This window comes from Carettochelys insculpta, chromosome 3 (assembly GCF_033958435.1).
Source record: "Carettochelys insculpta isolate YL-2023 chromosome 3, ASM3395843v1, whole genome shotgun sequence".
Classification (NCBI taxonomy): domain Eukaryota; kingdom Metazoa; phylum Chordata; order Testudines; family Carettochelyidae; genus Carettochelys; species Carettochelys insculpta.
In genome coordinates, this window is record NC_134139.1 from 140,085,425 (window position 1) to 140,111,379 (window position 25,955).

The following is a 25,955-nucleotide window of genomic DNA, read 5'->3' on the forward strand; positions in this document are numbered from 1 at the left end:
CCAAGTCAGAATGAAAACAATCATTTTTCTTAATTATAAACAGAAATAAAAAGGGCTGAGCGTGCTTTGTGATGCTTATTGCTTGCTTTTGTGAGAGGGAAAAGAAGGGGCAAGCACTGTCCTAGCAGTAACTTGTAATTATTTCAGAACAGGCAGCAAATGAAACTCTGTAAATGAATACACAGAGACTAGGCCTATTTTACTTATACCCAGTTTACTTATAGTAGTTACTGTACAATTGGCACAAATAATTTTTAGGGCCAAATATGGGTACATATGCAATGCTCCCACTGAAATCACTGGGAGTTGCCATAGGACAAAATTTAATCACTAAAAGCAATCAGCAGCAACTATCCGTAAGATGGAAAACCGCCAACTGCAATACCACAACCTGGCTACGTCTATACTAGCCCAAATCTTCAAAATGGCCATTTCAAAGATTACTAATGAGGCGCTGAAATACATACTCAGTGCCTCATTAGCATGCCGGCAGCAGCGGCACTTTGAAATTGCTGCGTCTCGCGGCCGCGTGGCTCGTCCACACAGGGCTCCTTTTCGAAAGGACCCCCAGAATTTCAAAATCCATTGATTCCTATCTGCTGATAGGAATACGGGGATTTCAAAGTTGGCAGGGTCCTTTCGGAAAGGAGCCCCGTCTGGACAAGCTGCGCGGGAGCAAAAAGTGGCAATTTCGAAGCGCTGTGGCTGCTGGCATGCTAATGAGGCACTGAATGTGTATTTCAGCGCCTCATTAGTAATCGCCGAAATGGCCATTTGCATGGTCATTTCAAAGATTTGGGCTACTGTAGACACGGCCCCTATGTTTAAATAATTCACTACTTCTAACATTGTATAGGGTGCTGTCCAAAACATGGGTTAAATACTTTCTTGCAATATAACAATCATTACTCCGTAGGCAGTATTTGCAAAACAGAAGACATAACAGTAGAATCATCTTGGAATAATTCAGCAGTCTGTTAGACTTCTAGTTAATATGTTGTTACTGTTCCTCTTTAGGATATAGGTGATTCAGAAACAACATATGGTTTGCTGATGATCTTATAAAAGTTCACTGGCTTTTGGAAAAATGCAGGATGACCTAAATTGTTGCACTAAATTTAAGGTGATAAACCAGGGTGAAATCCTTCTCCAGCAAGACTTCAAATAATTTCAATTTATGTTTTGACAGAATAAGGACAGAATCTGGTCTGAATCCTAATATCTATTTATTTTGATTACAAATTTGCCTTATGCATATGTCCAGTGCATAATTAGCACACTGTGGAAAAAACAGGCATCTGCAACAACTTTTATTAGAAACTTATGGAAAAGGGTATTTTAAAGATAACATACTAACTTTTAAAAGATAACAATATCTAAGATTTTAAAGAAGTAAGACAACTACCAGTGAACATCTTACACAATGAAACTTCAAGACTGACATGATGCTGCCTGAGTACGTTAAGTGGCCATAAGCATTCAGTGGCTGTTTATTGCCTGAGGAAAAATCCTTTTCTAAATATGAAACTGTCTTTTACGAGGCAAGTGTAACAATACATGTTTATAAACCATTTAATTAGCATAATCAATGCATATTAAAATTTAGTGAAAAAACTTATTGAAGGATATTATTTAAACAAATGGCCATTTCTAAGATGCAATTTAGAGAGGATAAACTTTTGGTAAAATGACTACAATTTAGTCAATGTATTACCTATACACTTCTTCTGAAAGAAAAATTCAGCTGTTCAACATTTAACAGATAAGGCTTTTTGAAACAGAGTCTGAACAGCCACCTTTTCCCCTTCAGAATAGTTCTTAGTAAATGAATACCCCACAGAAGGTAATCAGTCGTCTGAAAAAAAATGGCCATTTGTTTATCTGCTTGATGTAGCGTCTGATATTCCTGAATATGAATTCTGCTGTCAGCAATTTATGCAAGGAAAAGCGATTAACTATCTCAGTATGTGATAATCCAGGTTCTAGAACAACCAACTTTAGGATTGTTCCTACTATGAACTGAATTTTAAAGTCACTTTTGAGGAAAAAACAACCCAACCCAACCCAGCCCAACCAGTATTTTGATGTTTTACACATCTAAGATTTCCTAGGAATTGGAGTGCAGGCAATTATTTAGGTTTATAAAACCCATGTTTCACATTGTCACGCTCAGTCTTTTTATAGCACCTTGTTGTCACTACCTTCATTTCACTGAGCAGGGTTCCTCAGTTATATAACATGTTTAACCAACAACAGTCTCCACAATTTGAATGCATGCTGTTCCATTTGTATAGGAATTTCCTTCTTCATTCATCCTGCTGCTTTCATTTGTCTTTTTTTTTTCCTTTATATAGCTGACATACCATAGAGAGGCTGAAAGAATGCTTGTTGCTATTTGAGCCAAAATAAAGCGTTACAACTCCATGGAGATGACGGGGATGATAAATGACAGTGCACCAGCGTATTGAATTAGGTGTTCAAACTAGGAAACTTCATGTCGTATTGCCATAAAGGTGTACTTGGAGTAGTCAGTCACTATGGATAATAGCAAAATCTGTACCACAATACCAGCTTGCTTAATAGCTACTTGCATTTTGACTTTTTGAACAACTTCATTAACTGCTTGAATCTTTCTGAAACCTAAGGGGGTTAAAAAAAAAACCAAAACATGACATTAGTGCCCTGGATTTCAATACTTATCGGATCAGATTAATCCTCCAATATTAGAATTTCTAGATATAAACATGACTCTCTCTCTCTACTGCCCATTAGGTTATTTTGTGAATTTTAATGGAGAACTTCAAAAGCACCCAAAGGATTTAGGAACATGGGTTAATGACTCTTCTCCAGTTTACACAGTAATATTTGACATCTTCATTCTCGATCAGAATTAAGAATCAAAACAGCTGGAGTCCAGTACTACTTTATTTTTCAACATAATATTGCTGCCCAAGCACTTGAGACATGTAAGCGATCAACTATTTTAATTACTAATAATAAAAAGCAAGAGTCAGAGATTTCCCCTTCCTCAGTCCCCAACTATATGTACAAGACCAAAGATAATTACTAATTGGTGAAGCCTGACATCCATGTCCTTATGTGTTTGAAGCAAACTGCACAATACTGGTACAATCAGAAATGTAGCAAAACAGTAGCTTGCCCAACTAGAATAAACACACATACCTGATTTGGACTTTTGTTTAGTCTGGCAGCTATGGAAACAAATGTTTTTCCTGATGGCCCATTTTTCTGACACTCCAGTAGAATTTCTCGGTCATCATTTCTAAGAAACAAATTTGCAATTATAATTTAATTTCTAAACATTATTTTGACACAAACCCCCTACTATTCCCAAAGAATGAAACATCAGTTAAAACAGTACTATGAAAATGATGATACGTATTTCCCTTTGCCAGTCTAAAGCTAACAGCAGCATGCTTGTATACAAGCATCTATTAACGAGCATGCTTGTATACAAGCATCTATTAACGTGTCAACGCAGACAATTTTTGGAATAAAAGATTCTCACATCTATAGTTGTACAATAACAAAGGGCAATGAAATGTACTCAGCCTAGAGTCCAGTTACAAAATATCAAAACACACATTGCTTTTAAAAACATCAGTTGTTTCATCCCCCACACTACTATTATCTGCATAGGAGTTAAGTGATGAACCAGGAAAAAAAAAGTTTAGGATTCTATTCCCGAATTTGCCAGTGATTCACTGTGTGACCTTTGGATAACTCATAACCTCTTTGTGCCTCAGTTTGGCCATTTGAAAAAGGGTATATATACACACCACCTTCATAGAGTGGCTGTGAGGAGCAACTTATTTGTGAAATCTTTAGCTAGAATTTGCTATAAACCAACAAGTGCAAAGTTTGTTATTTAGAAAGTGCATAAGAGCTCAAAGTATATAAAATTACTTTTGTGATGAGTAGCTATTTGAAAGGAACTCTTTACATCTTTTAGGAGTTAGGTTCACCTATTTAAACAAACAGATTTCTTAAGTGAAATTGTAGCACACTCCCTATTTTAATGGACTTGCTTGTTTCAAGCAATGGTTAGGATATATTAAATTTAAAAAAAAAAACACACACACTTCTATGAACAATTAGCTTTCTGAAGAAACCAATGAGAACTTCAACATAAAACAAAATACAGTTATGGTGAAAGGTTTCAGGTTAAAAATTTAGGTGTGTTATATAAGCACATAAAAAGGGCCAAATAGGCTCAGAACAATGGTCCTTCTATCCCTGTATCCTGTTTTCTGATAGCAGCCAATGCCAGATCCTTCAAAGTTGCATGCAGTACAGTTACTGCTGTGTTGATCCCCATGTAAGAGAGAGGCAAGGTGGTTGGTATTTTTGACCAACTTCTGCTGGTGAGAGAAAGAGAGATAAGATTTCTAACCACACAAATCCATACTGAAGATGACCTCTGTATGGCTTTAAAGTTTGTCACTTGCCAACAGAAGCTGATCAAATAAAACACTGGTTCTCAGAGGGCCACACCCTACTGGACAGCTGGAAGATTTTAGAGAGGTCACCAAGCAGGACCAACATTAGACTCACTGAGGCCCAGGGTGTAAAGCTGAAGCACTATCACCCAGGACCAAAATCTAAGCAACTTAGTTTCCTGGTTGCCCTATGGTATGAAGCCCCAGGCAATTATCCTGTTTGCTATCTCTCAACACTGCCCCTGGCTTTTATATGCAGAAAACCAGTTATCGTGGCACAGAGAGGCAGTGGAGTTTGTATAGCATGTTGAGAAAAGTAAAAGGTTGAGAATCCCTGCAATCAAAGATATTACCTCACCTAAACTGTCTAACACGCTTCAAAGGGAATAAACAGAACAAGGGAATTTACAAGTGAGTCACCTCCTGTCATCCCCTGACCTTCCCCGCTCTCCCCCCACCCACCAAAATAGTATACTAGTAATACTCTTACCTTGTCCAAGAAATAACTACTTCTCCCTTCTTTTTAATGATGTTTTTGGCATATAGACTACGTGCTGATGTGGAAGAAGTTGAAGAATCTTTATTCTCTGGCAATTCACGCTTCTTACTTGAAGATCTTTTGGGAGCTAAATTTTTCTCCCCAGATTTCTTACTACTCTTATTTTTTTCACTGGCTGACTCAGTTTCTTTTTTGTGTCTTTTTGACTTGGAAATCTCCATTTCAGACTCCTTTTTTCTCTTTTTGCTAGTTTTGTCAAGACTTGTCTGGCATCCCAAATCACCATTTAAAGTAGATTTTGTTTCAGAGTTGCATTCATCCACTTCAATCTCACTGGAGAGCTCTTGAGTTAAATCAATACATGCATTAACACCACACTCCGATGGTTCTTCCTTTGTATCATCTTTATCTAAGTTTCCTGTATGAATTTCCTGATCGGTAACTTTTAAAGTTGATTCTGCTGCAAGATTACATAAATCTACTTCATTTTCATTGCCAATATCTTCTGTCAAATCTATATAGGCATGAACACCACAATCAGAAGGAAAAACAACTTCAGGTTTAACAGGACTTTCTACAGAAATGTTAGATATTTCTCTCTCGTTTTCAGGCACTTTCAGTTCATGCATCTGAGGCAGTTTAAAGTCTTCATTTGTGTTTTCACTACCATGGCTATTTTGGTTAGATGTTTCTGAAAACAGCTTATAAGAGTGAAGATCTTCATTTTTTCCAGTGGCACTATGTGGTTCCTTAGGAGACTCAGGCAAATCACAAGTTTGTTCTTGTCTAGCACTGTCTAGCTCATCTGTGGAATGGGTATTATTCATATCTCTTTCAGATATTTTTTCTTCAACAGTTGTGCCTGTGGTACCATGATTATCTTCTCTTATTTCAGGAGATATGATTTCTTCCTCTTCTTTCTTGGTTAAGGAAACCAGTGACTCTTCTGCCCGTGTAGTCTGATCAAGGGTTGGTGATGCAGATGGCACTGCACGCCTTATCTTAACAATGAAATGATCATTAGATTTCTCCATTATTACTGCTTGCATTGGTAGGCTGGGGTCACATGGGAAACCAGGAACAATAGGCCGACTTGTCCATGAAGAACAACTTGACCTACTACTTGAATTATCAGATTCTAATGCCAAATGAATGTCTTGTTCAGTGGCATCCTCTTCTTCAAGAAGAGCATCTTCACTGTAATGTGCACTGAGAACTCCCTCAGGAGTTGAGCCGGATGTGTTTTCAGGTTTCAGAAAACTAAGATGAGCGTCTGATTTCAAAGGTGATGGAATAGTTAAAGAAACTGCTAGGTCTTCAAGGAGTATAGAAGAAACAAATGACCTATTCTTTTGTAAACTGCATGCATCGTCTTTGCTTGAAGCTGTACTTGGGGGAACTTCAAACATACAGCTTTCATCCAAAACATCTGGATCAACTGGCATCTGGAGTCTAGATGATAAAGATGAGGCTCTTTCAGGTGAAATTGGAGGCCAATCAATACCCTGGACGGGTGTAGATTTCACACAGGCCTCTGTTGGAACTGTCTCTTCTATAACAGGAGGAGGATTATTTCTGCATTTCTGAATTCCCAGAATTTGTTTTTCTGGTGTCCTGAATTCCCACTGATCTGCATCAATGCTGCTGATGCTTTTTTCTAGAAGATCAGAGCCTTGTAACAAACTTTTGAATATTTCACCCATTTGTGCATCACTCACTAGGTTAAATGTAAGGCTTGAGGTTTGCTGTTCTGTTAGAAGTTCATAATTAAAATCAGACTTGGGAGTATCTCTGACAACATGAAAGCCTTCCTTTTCATATCTTGCACTTTTCAGTGGAGAAATGGTGTTTTGTAAATTATTTTCCTTTGAGGGCAGCACTTTGGTTTGTGAGATCCTTGTATTATCAATAGAATTTAGACAGTCTGTAATCACATTTTTGGGAGAATCTGCTTCACTTTTGTCATTGTGACACTTGTTAATTGGTTGATAACTCATCACTGGTTTAGGAAGGACATATTCTTCAGACTTTTGAGGTTTTGCTTTTAGGGACTTCTTCCTGGATTTCTGTACATCAGCTTTACGACCTGTTGTGCATTTCTGTTTTTGTGAATGAATGATTTCAAGCTTTCTTTCACCATTCTCAGTTCCCATGCTTGTTAAATCACACAGTTTTACTAGAATTCTCTTTATTGTTTCAAATAAGTAATCAAGCTGCTCATCCACAAATTTCCACAACTGTTTTTTCATATCTGACAGCTGTTGTTCAAGAAGTTGTTCCACTCTTGCATTCTTTTTAATATGCCCAAGTTTAGACTCTATAGTTTCACAGAGAGTAAGTTTTAAAGTCTCACCTAATTTAGACATCTTAGACAAGTCTAGGTATTTTATTAGTGATGTAAATTTCAAAATTGCTGATTCTATAATGCTGTGAAAATGCTGAATTGGGAAATGCACCTTGAACTTCATATAATTTTTCCTTATCTGTTCTCGTATAGCTTTTAACATATGCATAATTTCTTGTATTGTAGAAGGTTCAAGAATAATTTGAACTATTTTTTCAAGGCAAGCAATGCTCACAGTTTTATTTTTTGTTCTTTCCTTTGATAACCTGGTAGCTCCAGTTTTATGCCTTTCTCTACTCTTCTTTGCATTGACTTTTACATTAACCAATTTTGCACTATCTTCACTGCAAGATGAAGTTTTATTCCTTTGTTTATGTGGGCTGCTGCTCAGATTGTGTGTTTCAGAAGATGCTCTTCCTCTTGATATTTTACTATTCTCAGAACTTCTCTCTGATTTGGTTATTTCATCATCACTTACAATTTCTCCTTCTTCCAATTCATCTGAGGATATAATGAGCTGGGACTCCATCTTTAAGCGTTTGTCAGGTGAGCAAACTGGCTTTTGATTTTCTTTATTTACCTCATTTGACAGAATCTTGGAGGGACAGACAACTGTGCTTTCAGGAGTTACATCTGTAAAGAGAGAATAGTATGTTAACCATCCATAAACACACACATTCCACAGAAAGGAAACATTTTAGTAAAAAGCTAGAAGATGCAGTGGTTTACCTTTTATTTGAATTGGGGGCTTAACTGTTTAGAACTATCAGGTTAGAACTGTCAGCTTCTACTCAGTATATTTGATCTTAAACTCTGGTTGTGATGAACAATATTGAAAAGCAGTTTACAGATAAAAATAAGTACCTCATTCTGCTCTCATTGATGCCAGTGAGATTTTTTTTAAGCCTTTAGGCTTGCAAACAAGAATGGATTATGATAGTTTAGTGAAAAATATTATGGTCTGCAATGTTTTTGTGCCAGTAAGTTGCTATGCTAATATTGTGTAAGTGTCATTAGAGTCCAACTAATAAACCATGGAGCATAATAAAATGTATGTATGAATTCTGGTTTTCCTTTAATAAGGTCAAAATATGAACCGTAAATCAGTGATTAACTTTGCCATTCATTTGTGTGTGTCAGGGTTACCAAAAGGAATCTAGTAGTCTCTTCTGTTCTTAAAATCTATGAATCTACTAAGTATGGACTCAACCCCATAACACTAGGCACAATAAGGTCATTTCAGCTGCTGCTAAAGTTTAACTGAAAGATTAATCCAGAGGTTAAACCACATAAGAAATTCTTTCTCTTATTAAGACTTGATTTAAACAAAACACTTAGTTTAGCTAGCTGAATTTCTGAAATGTGAGTGGCAAGGAGAAAGACCAGGATTTTTTTAATAAACTCCTAACTCAAAAATTGCTTATTTATTATTTTTCTCACAACCAAATTTATCAATTTTTGACTTTTCAATTTTTAGTACCTTAGTTAAAATCAGCCTGTTGAGAGTTTGTTTTTAATCTGATGAAGCTTGGTGCAATATCAACTCCAATAGACTTATCTTCACTTCTTGTTATAAAAAAAAATTCTACATATGTGAAATTAAATGGCAAATATTATTTTATTGAAAGAATTTCATAAATATGGTGTCCAACAAACCAATATTTGCCAAACAGCTACTAATTTTATATTTTTTAATTTCACAGGTATTATTCTTTTTTTCACTGACATCTCACATAAGATTTAGTGTAAAGAACAAGAGAAAATATATATTAAAAATAATTGCTTTCTACAAACATTCTCCTCTGGATACCACTTTGAATCAGTATACTTGGACATTCATTTTATGTAGCTTCTCTAGCAGTGGAACTGTTATTCCACCAATGATTATTAGAAAGGAATGGAGACAAAGCTATTTGAGTATTACATAACATTCAAGTATTCTTCTACCAGTTGAACTTCTCTAGTCCAGCACCTGACCAGTGTCGAATGAGAGAATTTGCTGAAACACAGGAGGTCAATGTTGTCTAACACATAGGTTCCCAAATGGGGGGTGAGGGGGCATGAAGAAATTCCAGGGGGCGGGGTGCAAGGCAACCCAGCCCCACCCCCATTAACCAACCCCCTCAACTGCAAAGAAGAGCCCAAGCTGGCATTACCTCCTGCAAAAATGGAGGTAGTGCTGGGTTCCTTCAGCATGGGGCAGGAAGTCCTGCAGCTGCATGCCAGAGCTGGCATCTCAGGAAGCATGTGCACTGCTTCCCCTCCCCGAATAGACGGCGTGTTTCCTGAAAAGCTGGATCTGTTGCCTGCCAGCAACTTGCTTCCACCCACTGCCTTCACACGCAGGGAGTGGGGAAGGGAGTGGGAGTCCTGCATCCACACCAGCTACAACTGCTCAGGTAGCAAGCGGCTGCCATGGGGAGTGAGGAGCAGGGCACGCTGTCTGAGCAGTTGGGGTGGGCGTGGACCTGGGACTCCCACTCTCCCCACCACAGGAAGGCAGCAGGCAGAAGGAAGTCACCAGAGGGCAACTTCCTGGCTTTTCAGGAAACGCGCCAGCTGTGTGTGGAGAGGAAACAGTGCATGCGCTTCCTGAGACCCTGGACCTGGCATGCAGCTGCAAGATGCCCAGATACCAGCTGAGTTTTCCTCTTCCTTTGCCCAGACCCCCATGAGTACAGGTTCCCTGCCGCTCACATAAACGAAGACAATGCTGAACCGTTTGTTGGATATATTTTATTTAAATTTTGAATTGAACTTCTTTGTTAAAAGGGGGATTGGATGATGGTAAAGAAGAGGTGGGGGGAGTGTGTGAGGGTTTCTCAAAAAAATCAAAAAGGCGGCGTGATGCCAAAAGTTTGGGAACCACTGGTCTAGCAGCATTACCAACATTTCCAGGCTATGTCTACATTAGAAGCACCTGTCTACAGAAGTTACTATCGGAAGCGATGTTCCAACAAACTTCTGTTGACAGATCGCCTCTACACATAAAAGTGGATCAATCTTTTCACCTGCTCTGTCAACAAAAGAGCCCCCTGGAGCATCTACATGGCTTTTTTTTTTTGTCAACAAAATGCACTGTGTGTGTAGATGCTCCACAAGTTTTATCGACATAGGCCCATTGTTTACTGGGCTCTTAGACGATATTTGGGGGTAAATTAGAGCTAAATAACAGCACAGAACCTGACAGCCAGGATGGGTGGCTGTAAGCAAACTTATGGGGCTGCAGGAAACTTGGCCAGACCAATGTTAAGTGAATATTCAGCTTACTAAAATCATGCTGGACCATGAATGATGCCGGACGAGTGAACGCCAGATCAGAGAGGTTCAATCTGTACAAGTGTCACAACCTTTACTGATATCAAAAAAGGTTTTTCAGCTGTCTTTACGCAGCAACTCTCCTGAACATTCCACTTAACCATACTTTTAACAAACAAGAGGAAAAAAGTTAAACATGTTGAAACAAAGCAGCAGCATATGTAGGAAGTGCACCCTCTAGGACAGGGGTCTGCAACCAAAATATTGAGAAGAGCCATTTATCCAAATGTGGTTACAAAATCAATACTGCAGGAGCCGCAATGCATGTGAATATGTGACAGTCATCCCTCCACAATCCTTCCCCCATGTCACCCCCGCTCTGTGCACAACTGCCCCATTGCCACGGAGCACCCCCAGGCTCACAGCCACCCCATCCACTCATGTCACAGCTTCTCTCCCCTGCCCCCCACAAGTGACCCCCAGCACTTCATGCTCTGGCTGCAGTCTCCCCTCCCCCACAAGCCATGTGCCATCAAGGGGCCACAGCCTGACCACCACCTCCCACCATGCCGCAGTTCACTCACAACTCCCCATCCCACACTCAGATATGGAGAGCGGTGTGGGATCACGGTGGAGCTACGGAGGGAGAAGGAAAGTCGAGGGTCAGGCGGGGGTGGAGAAAACAGCCACATTCCTGCCGCAGCTCTGGAGCTCTCCCCACTGCCTGTGCCGCAGGGAGGAGAAAGGCGGGGGGGGCCTGCACTGACACCACTGCCCAGCAGCTGCAGCCACTGGCCCACTCACCGTGCACTCCCCAGCCCCTGTCCTGCTGCCAGCCATGCTGGGGGAAGGAGCATATCATACATACACACCCCAGCTGGAGGAGGTGGTCGAGCCCCAGGCTTTCTCTGCTGGCACTTGGCTCTTTTCAAGCCCATCCACCCCGCCCTCTCCCACAGTCCTGAATGTTGTTTTTTCCCATCACCTCCTCCCCCTCAGTTTGCCAGCCCAGCTCTGGCTCAGAGCCTTTGCACTGCCTCAGTCCAGGGCCCACACGTGCTGCCCCTTGGCCCGCTCGTCGCTTCCAGCTCCACGTTTGGGCACCTATAAAAGCCCAGACTTTTTTAGAAATTTAAAAAACCCAGAGGGACAGAGTTTTGAGAGCTAAAAAAGAGGCCATGTCTCAGCAAAAACAGATATCTGGTAACACTAGCCCAGATGGCACAGCATTAGGGCCAGTGCCCCCTGCCGACCTGGCCAGACGTGAGCGGGAGAAGAGAGAGTTGAGTGCTGGCCAGGTTAGAGATAGTTGCTATTGTTTCAGCAGTGGCAGGGCAGGGCCAATCCAGTGTCCAAGGCCACAGATGAGTCGGTGCCTGGGGCTGCAAATGGCTCCTTAGAGACCCATCTATGGCTCCGGAGCCGCAGGATGCCGACCCTTGCTCTAAGACAACTAAGCAGGAGTGATAGTAAAAAGGAATACTATTTCAGGACTAAGGGGGAATATAACTTCTCGCTTGGCAAAAACAGATGTAATGGCTACTATTATTAATCTAACAGATGAAAATTTCTATCGTGAGATATGTACTATGTTGCTATAAAAATTTTGATCACATGATAGTAGAAAAACATGGTTAGTGAGGTAGCATCTTTTATGGGACTAACTTCTGTTGATAAAAGAGACATGATTACACAGAGCTTCTCCTCAGGTCTGGGAAAGGTACTAGTATATATACACTTTGGAATATGGCAGTTCAAGTCCTGGACCAGACTGTTCCTTAAAAACACTCACTAGGGATGCACTGTAAAATGATAACCCTTTATCATTTATATACTTGAGGTCCAATCTCCTCAAGTGTCCTATTTCTATTTTCATATCAACTATATTTGCTGTTACGTTAAATATCACAGCTGTAAATTTATGAATGGCCATTCAGATGAAAATGTAAACATTTAAAAGTTGGTGCTCAAGTGTTAAAAGGACAAGTTCCCAGGACTAAATACACTGAGTTTTGCAGAAAGTAATTATAAAAGTTTAATAAAGTATTTAGACTCTTCACTCTCTCCCCATTTCTCCTCAAATGAATATACTAAAAGCTCCATTAAATCCACTATTACAGTAATACAGATTTTTTTTAAGGAATGAATAACATTATAGTCATGGAAAATTAAAGTTGAGATTAACTACACAAGAGTCAGGGAATTCAGAAACTGAGTTACTGACTTTTCCATTCCTTGTCATCCCATTGTGTTTGAAGTATACTTGATAGAACAGCTCTTCTGTCAACGGATGGTACATTGCGATGGTTTTCAAATTAGTGTGTGAAAATTTCTGCTACTTTTACCTTGGCTATCTCATGCTTGTAAAATGTATTTAGATATTCAAATTCATTGAACTGAAAGTACGAATCATCTGGTGACTGACTCATGCACCTGGAAATCAGGAGATCCAGCTCCAATTCCCATCTCTCCCACATGTAATGATCTGGGGCCAAGTTTTTAAAGATATTTAGCCATCTAGTGGGATCTTCAAGAACACCTAGGCACCTAACTTCATTTGCAATCACTGGAGTCATTGACCTGCTTCTCTAGGCCCCTCAATACCTTTAAAAAGTAGTCCCCTTTGATTCCAGGCTCCCATCTGTAACAAGAGATATCATTAGTAGTGATCAGGGAGCGTGTACATGCTGCCCTATGCCCAATGGAAAATTTTAGACAAACATTTTAATATTTTGGTGTTCAGCTGAAATATTTCAATTCTGAAATGCCACTGTGGTGCCTTGTGTGCTTCCATTCACCTCTGCAAGTTGACATTTCTAGTAGGACATCTCCAAAAATGCATTAGTCTCCTTTCTGGGACAGAAGCCCAGCTGCACCATGAGAGATTAGTCCACCTCTGGAATCTAGCTCATATAAGAGAAAGGGAGCATGACTCCCTAGAAGATAATAAATGATGATGATGATAATAATAAAAAAAAACCAAAACTGGTAAGTAATACTATGGACTTGTCACCCATGTCAACCCAAACTTACAATCTTTTAACGTCTAAGTTTTCAAAATGGCACTGTTGTGTATTTATTCTGCTTAAGGGCAATACAAAGTCCTTCAACAGCCTTAACTTCAATGTGTGAGAGAATCATAAAAACCTCAGCACAATCAATCCCCACCAACATAAAGTGTACATAAAAAGGGGAATAAGAAAGAATAAACAATGCCATAGACTTAGCAAAATTGCATTATGTGGGTTTTAAAATCAAAAAAAGATATTCATCTCTATTTCCCACTAATGCATATTTTAGGCAGATACGTAACAGGAAACAAAACCAGGATAAAATATAAATTAATACCTTTGTTATAACTCTTCACAAGTACTTTGCAAGGGCTCTCCATCCTAAGTACTTTAGCCAAGGGTCGCACTGGACTGTTCAGTGGGCTGATAATTTTTGGAATGTACCTTAAGTTATTGAGATCAATGCTTAATATTGAACTGTCATCATCAGCAGGAACTGGATTATTTTCTTTTGCTTTGGTTGTAGAATCTACTTTATCACTATGAAAGGATATTACTTCACCGATTTCTATTTCTGACAAGTTTGGCTCCAAATTACAAGTATTTTGATCAACTGCTGGTATTTCCCCATCAGCTAGTATATCCTTGTCAGTTGGCTCAGATGTAGTCACTTCCTCCTTTCTAGGTAAAGGTTCTGAAACGCTGTTTTCCTTGGCAGAATACTCAAAACTTTCTCCAGATACACCATCATTGGTATCCACCACTTGCATTAGGGAGTCTGATTTCATTTGTCTAATATCACCTGCAACACTTTGGGACTCAAAATCATCAGAACTAATGGTCTCCAAGTCATAATCAATCCATATTTCATCATGATTCATGGGGCTCGCTAATTCAGGAGCTGTGCGTGTTTTGTCTGCTTCTTCCATCTTTATTGCAGCCTCAGTAAGGGATGCATTGTTATGATTAGACTGTTCAGGTTGCAGTGCATCCATTGTTTCTGCCAAATCTTCAGTCTGCACTATGTCCAGAGTTTCTACCAAAGCTTCATTTTCAGTTTTCCTTTTGATCTCAGAAACAGGTGTCTTTGATTCCAAATTTGGTTGAACTGGAACGTGTAATGGAGACTTGATTTGCTCTACTGAAGCAATACTAATTGGTTGGGCAGGTGTTAACATTTCTATACATCCCATAGTCTCTGTACTACCCTCACTACTAGCTGTTTTGGAATCTGTTTCAAGTCCATTATTTTGAAAGGGACATTGTGTTTTAGCAGGTGAAAGAGTTAAATTTAGTTTTTCCATAAAGCTTAGTTTTAGATCTTTCTTTTTTGTCCCATTTTTATCATCTTTAGCTTTTCTAGCTTTGTACTCTTTTATGCCATCTGCTACTCTGGATGTTTCTTCTGGTTTTGAAGACTTGTTTCTCTCATTTTTTGGAGCATCTGCAGCCTTCTTGGATTCTTTTGAACTCTGATGTGTAATTTCTTTTGTTACTTTTCTTTCATTTTTAAGATGCCTGCTTTCATCCTGGTTTTCTTTATCTCTTTTCCTTTTTTCTTCAGTTCTGTGTCGCTCTGACTTTGAATATGTAGCTTCCCATTCATATCTGCTGCTACTTTCCTTGAAATGTGTTTGTTTGTGCTCTCTGTTGCTTGAAGTGGAAGGTGAACATCTTGCCTCTCCAGAACTATGGTCACTTGGTCCCCTATCTCTCTTTAAATCTACATCTGTTCCTCTTCTGCAGACTTCCACAGGGCACTTATGTGATTTGTGTGGGTTTCTTGCAGTTTCAGTCTTTGAAGGTGGACTATTCACTCGATCAGACCTTCTTTGTTGCTCTTGTTGCTTTTCTGTTGATTTGTTTTTCTGTGCAAAATTCCTCTCATCTTTATGATATGTTTCAAGGTCCTGTCTGGTTATGTTTTGTGACCTTTCACCCTTTTGATCACCAGGAGATTCAACTGTTTGTGGTCTCTCTTTAATGATTGGTTCTTTCTCCCAGGTAGAAATGCAACTATCAGTTCTATTTTTCACAGGTGGACTACACTTTAATTTTTTACTCTTGCTTTCTTGCTGTAGCTCAATTTTACCAGATTTTTCTGAATATATTTGCAACTTTTGATGAGAATCAGTGTCTCCCTGTTCATTATCTGTACTGTTGCCAGTACTCTGGTATACATCTCTTTTGTACCTGTTATCATTTGTCCTGCTAGACTGCTCACCACTTTTCATTTCTCTGTCCCTCCTGCTACCCTTATTGGAGTAGTGATCAAAGTTTGGATAACAGGTGTGAGAATGATCATTACAGAGCTCTTCAGGAGGATATGTGAGTAGATATGGAGAATTTCTTCTTTCTGAGTGTGATTTTCCATCCTCCATATTGTGAGGTAAGTAACTGTGATGTACATCTTTCGAACAGTCAGTATTCAATCTATGATCTGTCTTTGTATTGTCCACTACAGAAGAAACTCTGAATTTGGGACTTTTTGTTTTATGTATCTCTGAGCACCTTGTATTAGTTGATCCTGGTAGACACATTCTAGAGTAGTTATTTCGATGATTGGGAAATTCAGATAGCCTATGTATGAACAGAGAGAACAATCATATTAAGTCTATTTTTTAAAAAGCCCAAAATCATGTGAATACCTTGGTTTGTTCTTAAACTGCTATTCAGTAGTACTGATCAAAGGATAGTAAAGCTTACAATACAACGCGTTTATCCTAAAATTTTCAGGTGTGCCTCTTTTATAAGTGAAATTCTATAGAGTAAGAATCACAAGCTAAGGGTCTACACAGCTTATCTTTCACAGTTTACACTGAACTCTTTTTGTATTTTTTTCTAAGTTCTCAGTTTGAAGGAAGTTTTGGGTAAAACTGATGTTAAAAATCCCTTTATTTTTCGGGTACACCTAGACAATCAATTCACTTAGCCTCAAAAAGCAATTAATTTAAAAAAGATTTGTGGTAAAATATCACAAATGCATAGGAACCAAAAGGCTATAAAACAGAATTGTGTATTCTACACATCACTTTTATTATTTAAAATCAGGGGTCAGCAACCCCTGGAACGGGTGCCAAAAGTAGCATGTGAGCCCATTTTCACTGTCATGAGAGACGGGAGCTCAACCTGCCCCTTCTCCCCCAGGCAGCCAGGAGCTGGCTCAAAGCCATGCCACCTGTGGATTAACAAAAGACCGGCTAATGCTACCAATCACTGCCTAAATGGCAAAGCTCCATCCATCCAGTTAAACAGTTACTGGGCTGGTAAGCATAAAGTGTACTAGGAAGCCAGTTAACTGTTTAACATCTTACATCTCTAGTCTGTAGTCCCAGCCCAGAGCTTTAATCAGATGGCAAATCCTCTCTAGTCTACACATTTGTGCCTGAAACTCCCTGGTATAGGAAGAGTATGACAAGTTCCTGAGTTAGAGAGGGCTCTCTCATAACTAAGAGTGGAGGGAGAGCTCTTCAACACCTGGTCAGAATGGCCAGCAAAAAGTAGCTGAGAAAAAAAAAATTCTATTGGATTGATCAATCTGAGACGAGAAAGCAAAGTAGCTCGAGAACAGAAATACAGATGAGATTGTCTTCGTTAAAATGCACATTCAATGGGACCATTAAACTGCTCAACAGGAATGGATGTCCAAACTAGACTCCAAGATAAGGTTAAGCACGTAGAAATTCTCAATGATCACTGGGTAGAACCTACACAGTTCAGATCAGCACTACTAACAAAAAAAAGTATTAAGATTAGCTACAGACAACCATTTTCAGCAATTTTCATGTGTTCATTTCCACTTAAAAGCTACGTCTACACGGGGATGCTACACCGAAATAGCTTATTTCGATGTAGTGAAATCGAAATAAGCTATTTCGATGAATAGCATCTACACGTCCTCCAGGGCTGGTGCCGTCGACGTTGGGCAGCGCTACATTGAAGTAGGCGCTGCAGGGGAGCGTCTACACGCCAAAGCGGCCCACATCGAAATAAGGGTGCCAGGAACAGCTGCAGACAGGGTCACAGTGTAGACTAGCACTTCCGGGGCAACAGCAAGCCACTCCCCTAAAGGGCCCCTCCCAGACACACTCGCACTAAACAGCACAAGATCCACAGAGCCGACAACTGCTTGCAGACCCTGTGCATGTAGCATGGATCCCCAGCTGCAGCAGCAGCAGCAGCTAGAAGCCCTGGGCTAAGGGCTGCTGCACACGGTGACCATAGAGCCCCGCAGGGGCTGGAGAGAGCATCTCTCAACCCCTCAGCTGATGGCCGCCATGGCGGACCCCGCTATTTCGATGTTGAGGGACGCTGATCGTCTACATGTACCCTACTTCAACGTTCAACGTCGAAGTAGGGTGCTATTCCCATCTCCTGTTGGGGATAGCAACTTCGACGTCTCACCGCCTTACGTCGATTTCAACTTCGAAATATCGCTTGCCACGTGTAGATGTGGCGGGCGCTATTTCGAAGTTGGGACGGCTACTTCAAAGTAGCCAGCTCGTGTAGATGCAGCTAAAATGAATAAAAAGTTTCCAATATACGGAAATAAACATAAGTTCAAACAGAAAGTAAATCATAAATTAGACTTGTCTACTTGTACCTTTTGTAGAGGTTTCTGATTTCCTCATCTTTGCGATTAATTTCCACTCTAGCAGTTTTGATAAGTGCTGAAATATTTTTTTTAAGTGCCTGATTTTCATTTTGTAGAATGGAGTTCTATTTTTAAAAAAATGCATGGAGATTAGCCTCAAATATTTGCCTTGGCTTTAAAAAACAAACAAACAAACAATCATTAGCCTCTACATTACCAATTCAAAAAACAGATATTCCTATTAAAAGGCTACAAAGTGTATTGCAATGCTTATGTACAAGGCAGGGAATAAATGGTCTCTGCATGAGTCAAGTCTTCACTCTCACTTATTTTCCTTGCATTTTTGATACAAGATGTAACTGGCTGTGTCTACACTACCACCCTCCTTCAAAGGAAGGACGGTAAGTAGGGTGTTGGGAGTTTACTAATGAAGTGCTGTGCTGCATACGCAGCACTTCATTACGCAAATTCCACCCCCTCCCCCCCGGCAATGTCGAAGTTTTAAATTGAAGGTGTTCAGCACTCAGCCTTCACTTTTTGCGTTCAGCTCCCAAATCTTCAGGATTAAGTACTCTGAATGGCTGCGGAAATGGATGCTACAAATTAAACAGACATTAAAAATAGGACTGGACCTCTTTCCAGAAGCAGCCAGCCAACTCACTCTCAATCTCTCTCACTCTCACTCTCTCGCTTATGTTTCTTTTTTAAATATAGTAGTTCCTACCAGACTATCTTACATTATTATATATAAATTTTAGCAACACCAGTTAGTTTGACTATTGACACCATCACATTTTGACATGAATATATCCTAAAGAAGCACAACAAGAGACTGCTGTTTCCTAAAGAGATTCCTGGAAAAGTTCCTGCAATAGATACCTACCAGGAAGGTACAGTATTTAATTAGTTGTATTCTCTCTCTCTCTCAAAGGAATATACATCATGTGCTTCATTAGTGCATTTAAAGCAAACTGAATTTTCATTGATAAATTTTAAAAGTACCCTTTAGTATACAGTACCTGTGCCTGTACTTCCTTAAACTTCTTCATCAACTCATTAATCTGCTGCTGACATTTTCCATACTCTTTCTTCAACTGTAAAACAAAAGTAGTTTTCACTTTGTTGAGGTTGACTATTTATGCAAACATTGGTTAAATTTGTGATTATTGGGCAACAGTTCTTTAGTTAAGAACATAGATTATAAAGTAACATTTCTTCCCACTACCATTCTCATTTTAAAATTTTAACCTCTCTAAAAAGCTGTCAGATAAAAATAGAACCATGATAGCCTATTCATGTGAATATACAAAATAACTTCCCTATTTAGGTGTTTAAAAAGTTGCCAAAAACCTCACTGACTTTCATGTGATCAGAGTAAGCTTTTGTGTAATAAGCTTCGCGTCACAATAAGCCGAAGCCACAGAGTAGAATTTGAGCTTTTATAGGGTCCCAAAATGAGCTTTGTTACATTAAAGTATTTTTGTACGATTTGACCATCGTTGTTTTAAAATGACGTTTGCAGTCTGCTAGATCATGTGACAATATTTTCTATTAGCTATAATGATATTAATACACACATCATTGTAAGTTGCTTCCTTTGCAGTTCCTTCTTCAATCAGTATCTCATCGAATAAGTTTAAACCATTTTTTGCGGGTGTAGATTTTTCAGCAGGATTGTCTGAAACAAGAAATACGCATTAGGTAAAGGAAAAAATATGATCAAAATACAGTACAGTCTCAAAGTACACAAATCCAGAGTATGCAACCCCACTCTTTCACAGCTGACCCCCAATTCGTACAGTAATCCCTCGCTTTACACAGCTTCACATTGTGTGAAACTCGCTTTAACACGAGTTTTGCACAATGTGAACCTGCTGGGCTCTAAGAGACCCTTCCCCCTGCTTCTCAGAGCAGCACTGAGCACCGCTCTGGGAAGGTAGGGGGATGGCTTTTAGTCTGCCTAGCTGCTTGCCCCTCTGGGCAGCCAGCGAGCTAAAACCCCCTTCCCCCTGCTTCCCAGAGTGGTGCCAACCCCCTGCTGGCTCAACCCACTAGCAGCCCCAGCTCATACCCCCGCGCACAGGGCTCTGGCTTCAACCCACAAGCAGGGAACCAGCTCCCAGGCCCTGGCGCGCTGTGTAGGGCTCCAACCCCCCCCGCCCCCCACACACTCAACCACCCCGCCCCAGTGCACCCCTCATTCAGTCCCCCCTCCCTGGCTCAACCTTCCCCACAGCAGTCCCAGATTACCTCCCCCGCTCCGTGCATGGGGCTCTGGCTGTCAGCCGCTGCAGGCATGTTCAGGGGCTCTAACCCTCCTGCCAGACCAACCCATCCCCACCCCAGTTCATCCCCGTTCAATCCCCGCTCCACCCAGCCCAACCCCCCAGGCACATGCTGGGCTCCCAGCCGCCAGCACACACGTGGGCTCTAGCTGTCAGCCGCTGCAGATGTATGAGGCTCTACCCCTCCAGCTAACCTCCTTACCCCAGTTTGCTCTGTTCAACGCCCCCCGCAGCACGTGGGGCTCCGGCTTCAATCTGCGTCCAGGACTCCCAACCCCCGCCATGCATGTGTGGGGCTCCAGCTCCAATCCCCCTACCCACCACCTCCACGGCACTGACTCCAGCACCCTAGCCGGGCTCAACCCCCTGCTGCCCGAGTCCAACCCCCGGCTCAACTACACCCTCCTACCCCCTCTGCAGCCCTAACCCACCACAGGCTTGACACCCCCCGCCCCTTCCCAGGACACCAAATCACACCCCAAAGCCCTCTCCAACTTATACAAAATTCAAGGTACACAAGGGCTGCAAGGAACACAACCCTCACGTACCTCGAGGGATTACTGAACCTTGCATTAGAGTGAGCAGATTTCTGTCATATAGGAGAGACCTTTTAAATAAGACTGCTCACATCCTTCATGAGAAAGTGAGAACAGTAAAATGATTGCCTCTTCTCCTTCCCACCCCTTTAATATAATAATTCTGCCACTTTTGTTTCATTTGAAAATTCAAGGGCCTTCTCTAATACAGGCTGAACCTCTCTCGTCTGGCATCCTCAGGACCTCACCGGTGCCAGATGAGAGAATTTGCTGGATGATGAGAGATCAATATTTTCTAGCACATTACCAACACTTCCACTGCTTACTGAGCTCTGAGAAGACATTTCGGTGTAAATTAGTGCTAAATAACAGCACAGAACACTGAGAACCAGGGCTGGTGGCTATAAAAAACATAAGAACATAAGAATGGCCATACTGGGTCAGACCAAAGGTCCATCCAGCCCAGTATCCTGTCTGCCGACAGTGGCCAATGCCAGGTGCCCCAGAGAAGGAGAACAGAAGACAATGATCAAGTGATTTATCTCCTGCCATCCATCTCCTGCCCTTGTACTGAAGGCTAGGGCACCACACTTTACCCCTGGCTAATAGCCATTTATGGACCTAACCTGCAAAAATTTATCGAGCTCTTTTTTAAACCCTAATAGAGTCCTGGCCTTCACAGCCTCCTCTGGCAAGGAGTTCCACAGGTTGACTGTGCGCTGTGTGAAGAAAAATTTCCTTTTATTAGTTTTGAACCTACTACCCATCAATTTCATTTAGTGTCCCCTAGTTCTTGTATTATGGGAAAAGGTAAATAATTTTTCTATATTCACTTTCTCCACACCATTCATGATTTTATATACCTCTATCATATCGCCCCTCAATCGCCTCTTTTCCAGACTGAAAAGTCCCAGTCTCTCTAGCCTCTCCCCATATGGGACCCGTTCCAAATCTCTAATCATCTTAGTTGCCCTTTTCTGAACCTTTTCTAATGCCAATATATCTTTTTTGAGGTGAGGAAACCACATCTGCGCACAGTACTCAAGATGTGGGCGTACCATAGTTTTATATAGGGGAAGTATGATATCTTTTGTCTTATTATCTATCCTTTTTTAATAATTCCTAACATCCTATTTGCTTTACTAACTGCCGCTGCATGGATGTCTTCAGAGAACTATCCACTATAACTCCAAGATCCCTTTCCTGATCTGTCGTAGCTAAATTTGACCCCATCATGTTGTACGTGTAATTTGGGTTATTTTTTCCAATGTGCATTACCTTACACTTACCCACATTAAATTTCATTTGCCATTTTGCTGCCCAATCACTCAGTTTGCTGAGATCTTTTTGTAGTTCTTCACAATCCCTTTTGGTTTTGACTGTCCTGAACAACTTGGTGTCATCTGCAAACTTTGCCACCTCACTGCTTACCTCATTTTCTAGATCATTGATGAACAAGTTGAACAGGATCGGTCCCAGGACTGACCCCTGGGGAACACCACTAGTTACCCCCCTCCATTGTGAAAATTTACCATTTATTCCAACCCTTTGTTTTCTGTCTTTTAACCAATTCCCGATCCATGAAAGGATCTTTCCTCCTATCCCATGACCACCTAATTTACATAAAAGCCTTTGGTGTGGGACCGTGTCAAAGGCTTTCTGGAAATCTAGGTATATTATGTCCACTGGGTGCCCCTTCTCCGCATGTTTATTAACCCCTTCAAAGAATTCTAATAGATTAGTTAGACACGACTTCCCTCTGCAGAAACCATGCTGACTTTTGCCCAACAATTCGTGCTCTTCTACGTGCCTTGCAATTTTATTCTTTACTATTGTTTCTACTAATTTGCCTGGTACTGATGTTAGACTTATCGGTCTATAATTGCCAGGGTCTCCTCTGGAGACTTTTTTAAATATTAGCGTTATATTGGCCGTCTTCCAGTCATTGGGTACCAAAGCGGTAAAAAAAAAAATTTACAGGACCATGGGAAACCTGGCCACACCCATGATAAGTGATCATCCAGCTAACTAAAATCAAGTTGGATTACAGAATTTTCCAGATGAGAGAGTTCTGGATTAGAGAATTTCAACCTGTATGTGTTTTAAAGTCTACTTGCAATTTTTTTTATTATTGTTACTAATGATTAATAGCACACTTATCCTCACTGAACATGCCTGCCTTTTACAAGACTGGATAGCATTGTTCTCAATTAAAAACAAAGAGTAATATATAGAAAGGCCTTGCAATTTACAAGCACTGAGAAGGGGTATAGCCAGGTGGTAAGCAAAATTTCTAGGATTTCAGAGTTGCTAATTAATGGATAATCAGAACAAAGAATGTCTTGGAAGACATTCTGCATCTTGCTAGGGTCAGTCTGAAACACTTCCACTGGGAGAAGATTGCTGAAGCAGAGGCTAGTTACCCAGAAAGCAAAGCCTCTGACTCTCATGAGTTACTTATAGAGGTAGCAGGTAAGTCAATCAGAAAGAGAGGGGGGCAGTCTCAGTCATCAGCCCAGTAACCAAGAATTTAATTGGTAAACTTTCCTCTTTGTTGTTTTATGTCTGCTTTCAAGTCTTTACTCACACAGGCTGTGTCTACACAGTGGGCGCTATTTCAGGGTACAAAGGTATCCCAAAATAGTTGTCCACATCTACGCAAAGCACCTGTTGTCTCAAAACAGTTTCTGGCATCCCTGTAAACTTCATTGCATGAGGAGTACAGACATGCCTCAAAATAGGGCTTTATTTTGGTATGTGGCACTGTTTAGACAGCACCAAATACTGAAATAGCTTGTTTTGAATCTATTTGAAATAAGCTATGCAATTTATATAGTTGATTTTGAGGTTAGGGAACCATCTAGACACAGCCTTACGGTCAGATGCATAGACCACAGATTAAAACACTCTCCCTCATCCTATCTTATGTTTTGTTCACCAGTCACCTCTTATTCAGGCACCTAGACTGAAAGATCTCAGTCACAGAGATTGTTTTTATTTGAGTACACAGTGTCTGTCACAATGGGGTCACAATCCTTGACTGAAATTCTTAGATGTTACCATAAACAAAGATATTTTAACACAATGAATGCAGTCAGGCATGTGACACTTTGTGTGTAACATCAAGATTGTTCACACAGTAGATCAAACTGAATAACACAATGCAACAATCTACTATCAACATACCTGAAATAACTGAAGTGCTATCCAACCCATCATAAATATCCACTGAGCTATCGTCATTGTCCTTAAAAGGGGAAGCTGCAAATAAAGCAAGATCAAAACCAAAATTTTAAACATTTTGTAACTTTCAACCTCTGCTCTAACACATGTATTAATGAGAAACATTTTACATTTGTATATCACCAGTCATACCCAACTATTTCATAACAAAGCATATGTAGTGCTAATGAAAAACAGATGCCTCTTGGATTACATAAAAAAGGCAGAGGCTACACATTGGCCAAAATGTCCTTATGTCCCACCAATGACACTAAGGTTAATTTCTACTCCCACAAAAACACTCTTTAATATCAATGAAGAGAAGACAGATCCTTGGTTCCTAAAGTCTTACATAGAATACTTACACATAAATAAACTGTAAATGGTAAATTAGACAGACTAAAATTTGAAATCCTACTCCAAGTGGTCTAAGCTGTGGAAATCAGATAAAAGCACAACACTAAATTATGGTAAACTATAGCTATATATAAAATCTTCTTATAGTACATTGGTAAGTCATTTAATATAGCAATCCGTTTACGTAATGTGTAATCACTTCAAATAGTTTATTTTATGATTAAATTTTACTGACGATATTTTCGTAGTCTAACTACAGCTCATTGGAAAAACCTAGTTCATTAAGTCTGAAGTTTCCTATGAAAGCATGCCTGCTTCAAAGAACTTTTTCTAAATCACATGTTGTGGTTCCTAGCAGCTTGCTTAGTAGGCTTCAGGGGAGCCCCACCACGTGGACTGCCAGGCTTCCAGCAGCAGAGCAGGGAACTTGAAAGTGCTTGTTCTGCAGCAAGGAGTCTGGAAACCCTGAAAACTCTGGCTTGAGGTAGAAGTCAGGAAGCACTGGGAGCTGCTGCTGCTAAGACTTGAAGGGTCCCTGCCACACAGCTAAAAGCCTGGTGATTTGGTTTGCAACGTTTAAGTTCCCAGCACAGGAGAAGGATTTTAGAAGGCCCCAAAAAAATCTAGGGCTGTCAGGTTCCCTGCTGCTGAGCCAGACTCCTTGGCCAGTTGGTTCCCTGGGCTGTGCCAAACTCCTAAAGCAACTAGCTCCCCAGGCTCTGGGAGTCAGCCATGTGGCTTGGACATTTGAAAGCCCAGATGTCTCCAGTCATCGGTCATTGACTTGTGGGACAGTCCTGCCATAGACTTCTGACCATTGTTGACAATTCACATCAGTTTTACCAAAGCTATTCAAAGATGGGAAGCAGTGAAACTGATACGAATCACATCTATTTCACTGAGTTTCAGTATTTCCAAAAGAAAAAAAAAATTCCAAGTTCTCCAGTTCACAAGAAAGTTTGAATACCGAGATTTCTTGTGAACTGGAAATTCTGATTTTCAGCCACCTAAACCTGTAAAAGCTCCTTGTCTTATTTTTCAGGTTGAAAATCTCTCTCTTCAAACTTTTTTCATATCAGACTTTGTCTTGTGCCCTTATTCATTCTCACAGCCATTCTCAGAGCACCAATAGTTACAAAACAATTACTACTACTGAAGACATTGGTATGACAGTGCATCTAAAACTTGTGATCTGATCTTGCATGCTTGTTTTGATTTTCTCTTGGTTGCAAAAATAATGTTTACAGTATCTGATTGCTTCAGAGAGTAAATGTTCTCATAAATATACACTGAACATGAACTAGTACATCTCTTATAACAGTCCCATATAAACTATATTAAAATGGAGTTCCAGCTGAGGGTAGCAACTTAAAGGTAAGAAACACTACT

The 25,955-nt window shown here is 40.4% G+C and overlaps 1 protein-coding gene across 4 annotated transcripts in view; it reads right to left on the bottom strand.

Annotated features, from left to right (window-relative positions):
* Positions 1-747: 747 nt before the first annotated feature.
* The window catches only part of CASP8AP2 (caspase 8 associated protein 2), a 29,664-nt gene continuing 4,456 nt past the window's right edge, over positions 748-25,955 (bottom strand). For 2 of the 4 annotated variants that reach the window (XM_074990883.1, XM_074990882.1), the window contains exons 3-10: positions 24,174-24,248; positions 19,744-19,844; positions 19,186-19,260; positions 18,176-18,291; positions 13,910-16,152; positions 4,951-7,936; positions 3,184-3,283; positions 748-2,640 (exon numbers count right to left, since the gene is read on the bottom strand). In XM_074990883.1, the coding sequence (XP_074846984.1) occupies positions 2,584-2,640; positions 3,184-3,283; positions 4,951-7,936; positions 13,910-16,152; positions 18,176-18,291; positions 19,186-19,260; positions 19,744-19,844; positions 24,174-24,248 (5,753 nt within the window). In that variant the 3' untranslated portion in view covers positions 748-2,583. Of the gene's footprint in view, positions 2,641-3,183; positions 4,383-4,950; positions 7,937-13,909; positions 16,153-18,175; positions 18,292-19,185; positions 19,261-19,743; positions 19,845-24,173; positions 24,249-25,955 lie in introns of all 4 variants that reach the window. The other 2 variants (XR_012645085.1, XR_012645084.1) reach the window with 2 other exon arrangements.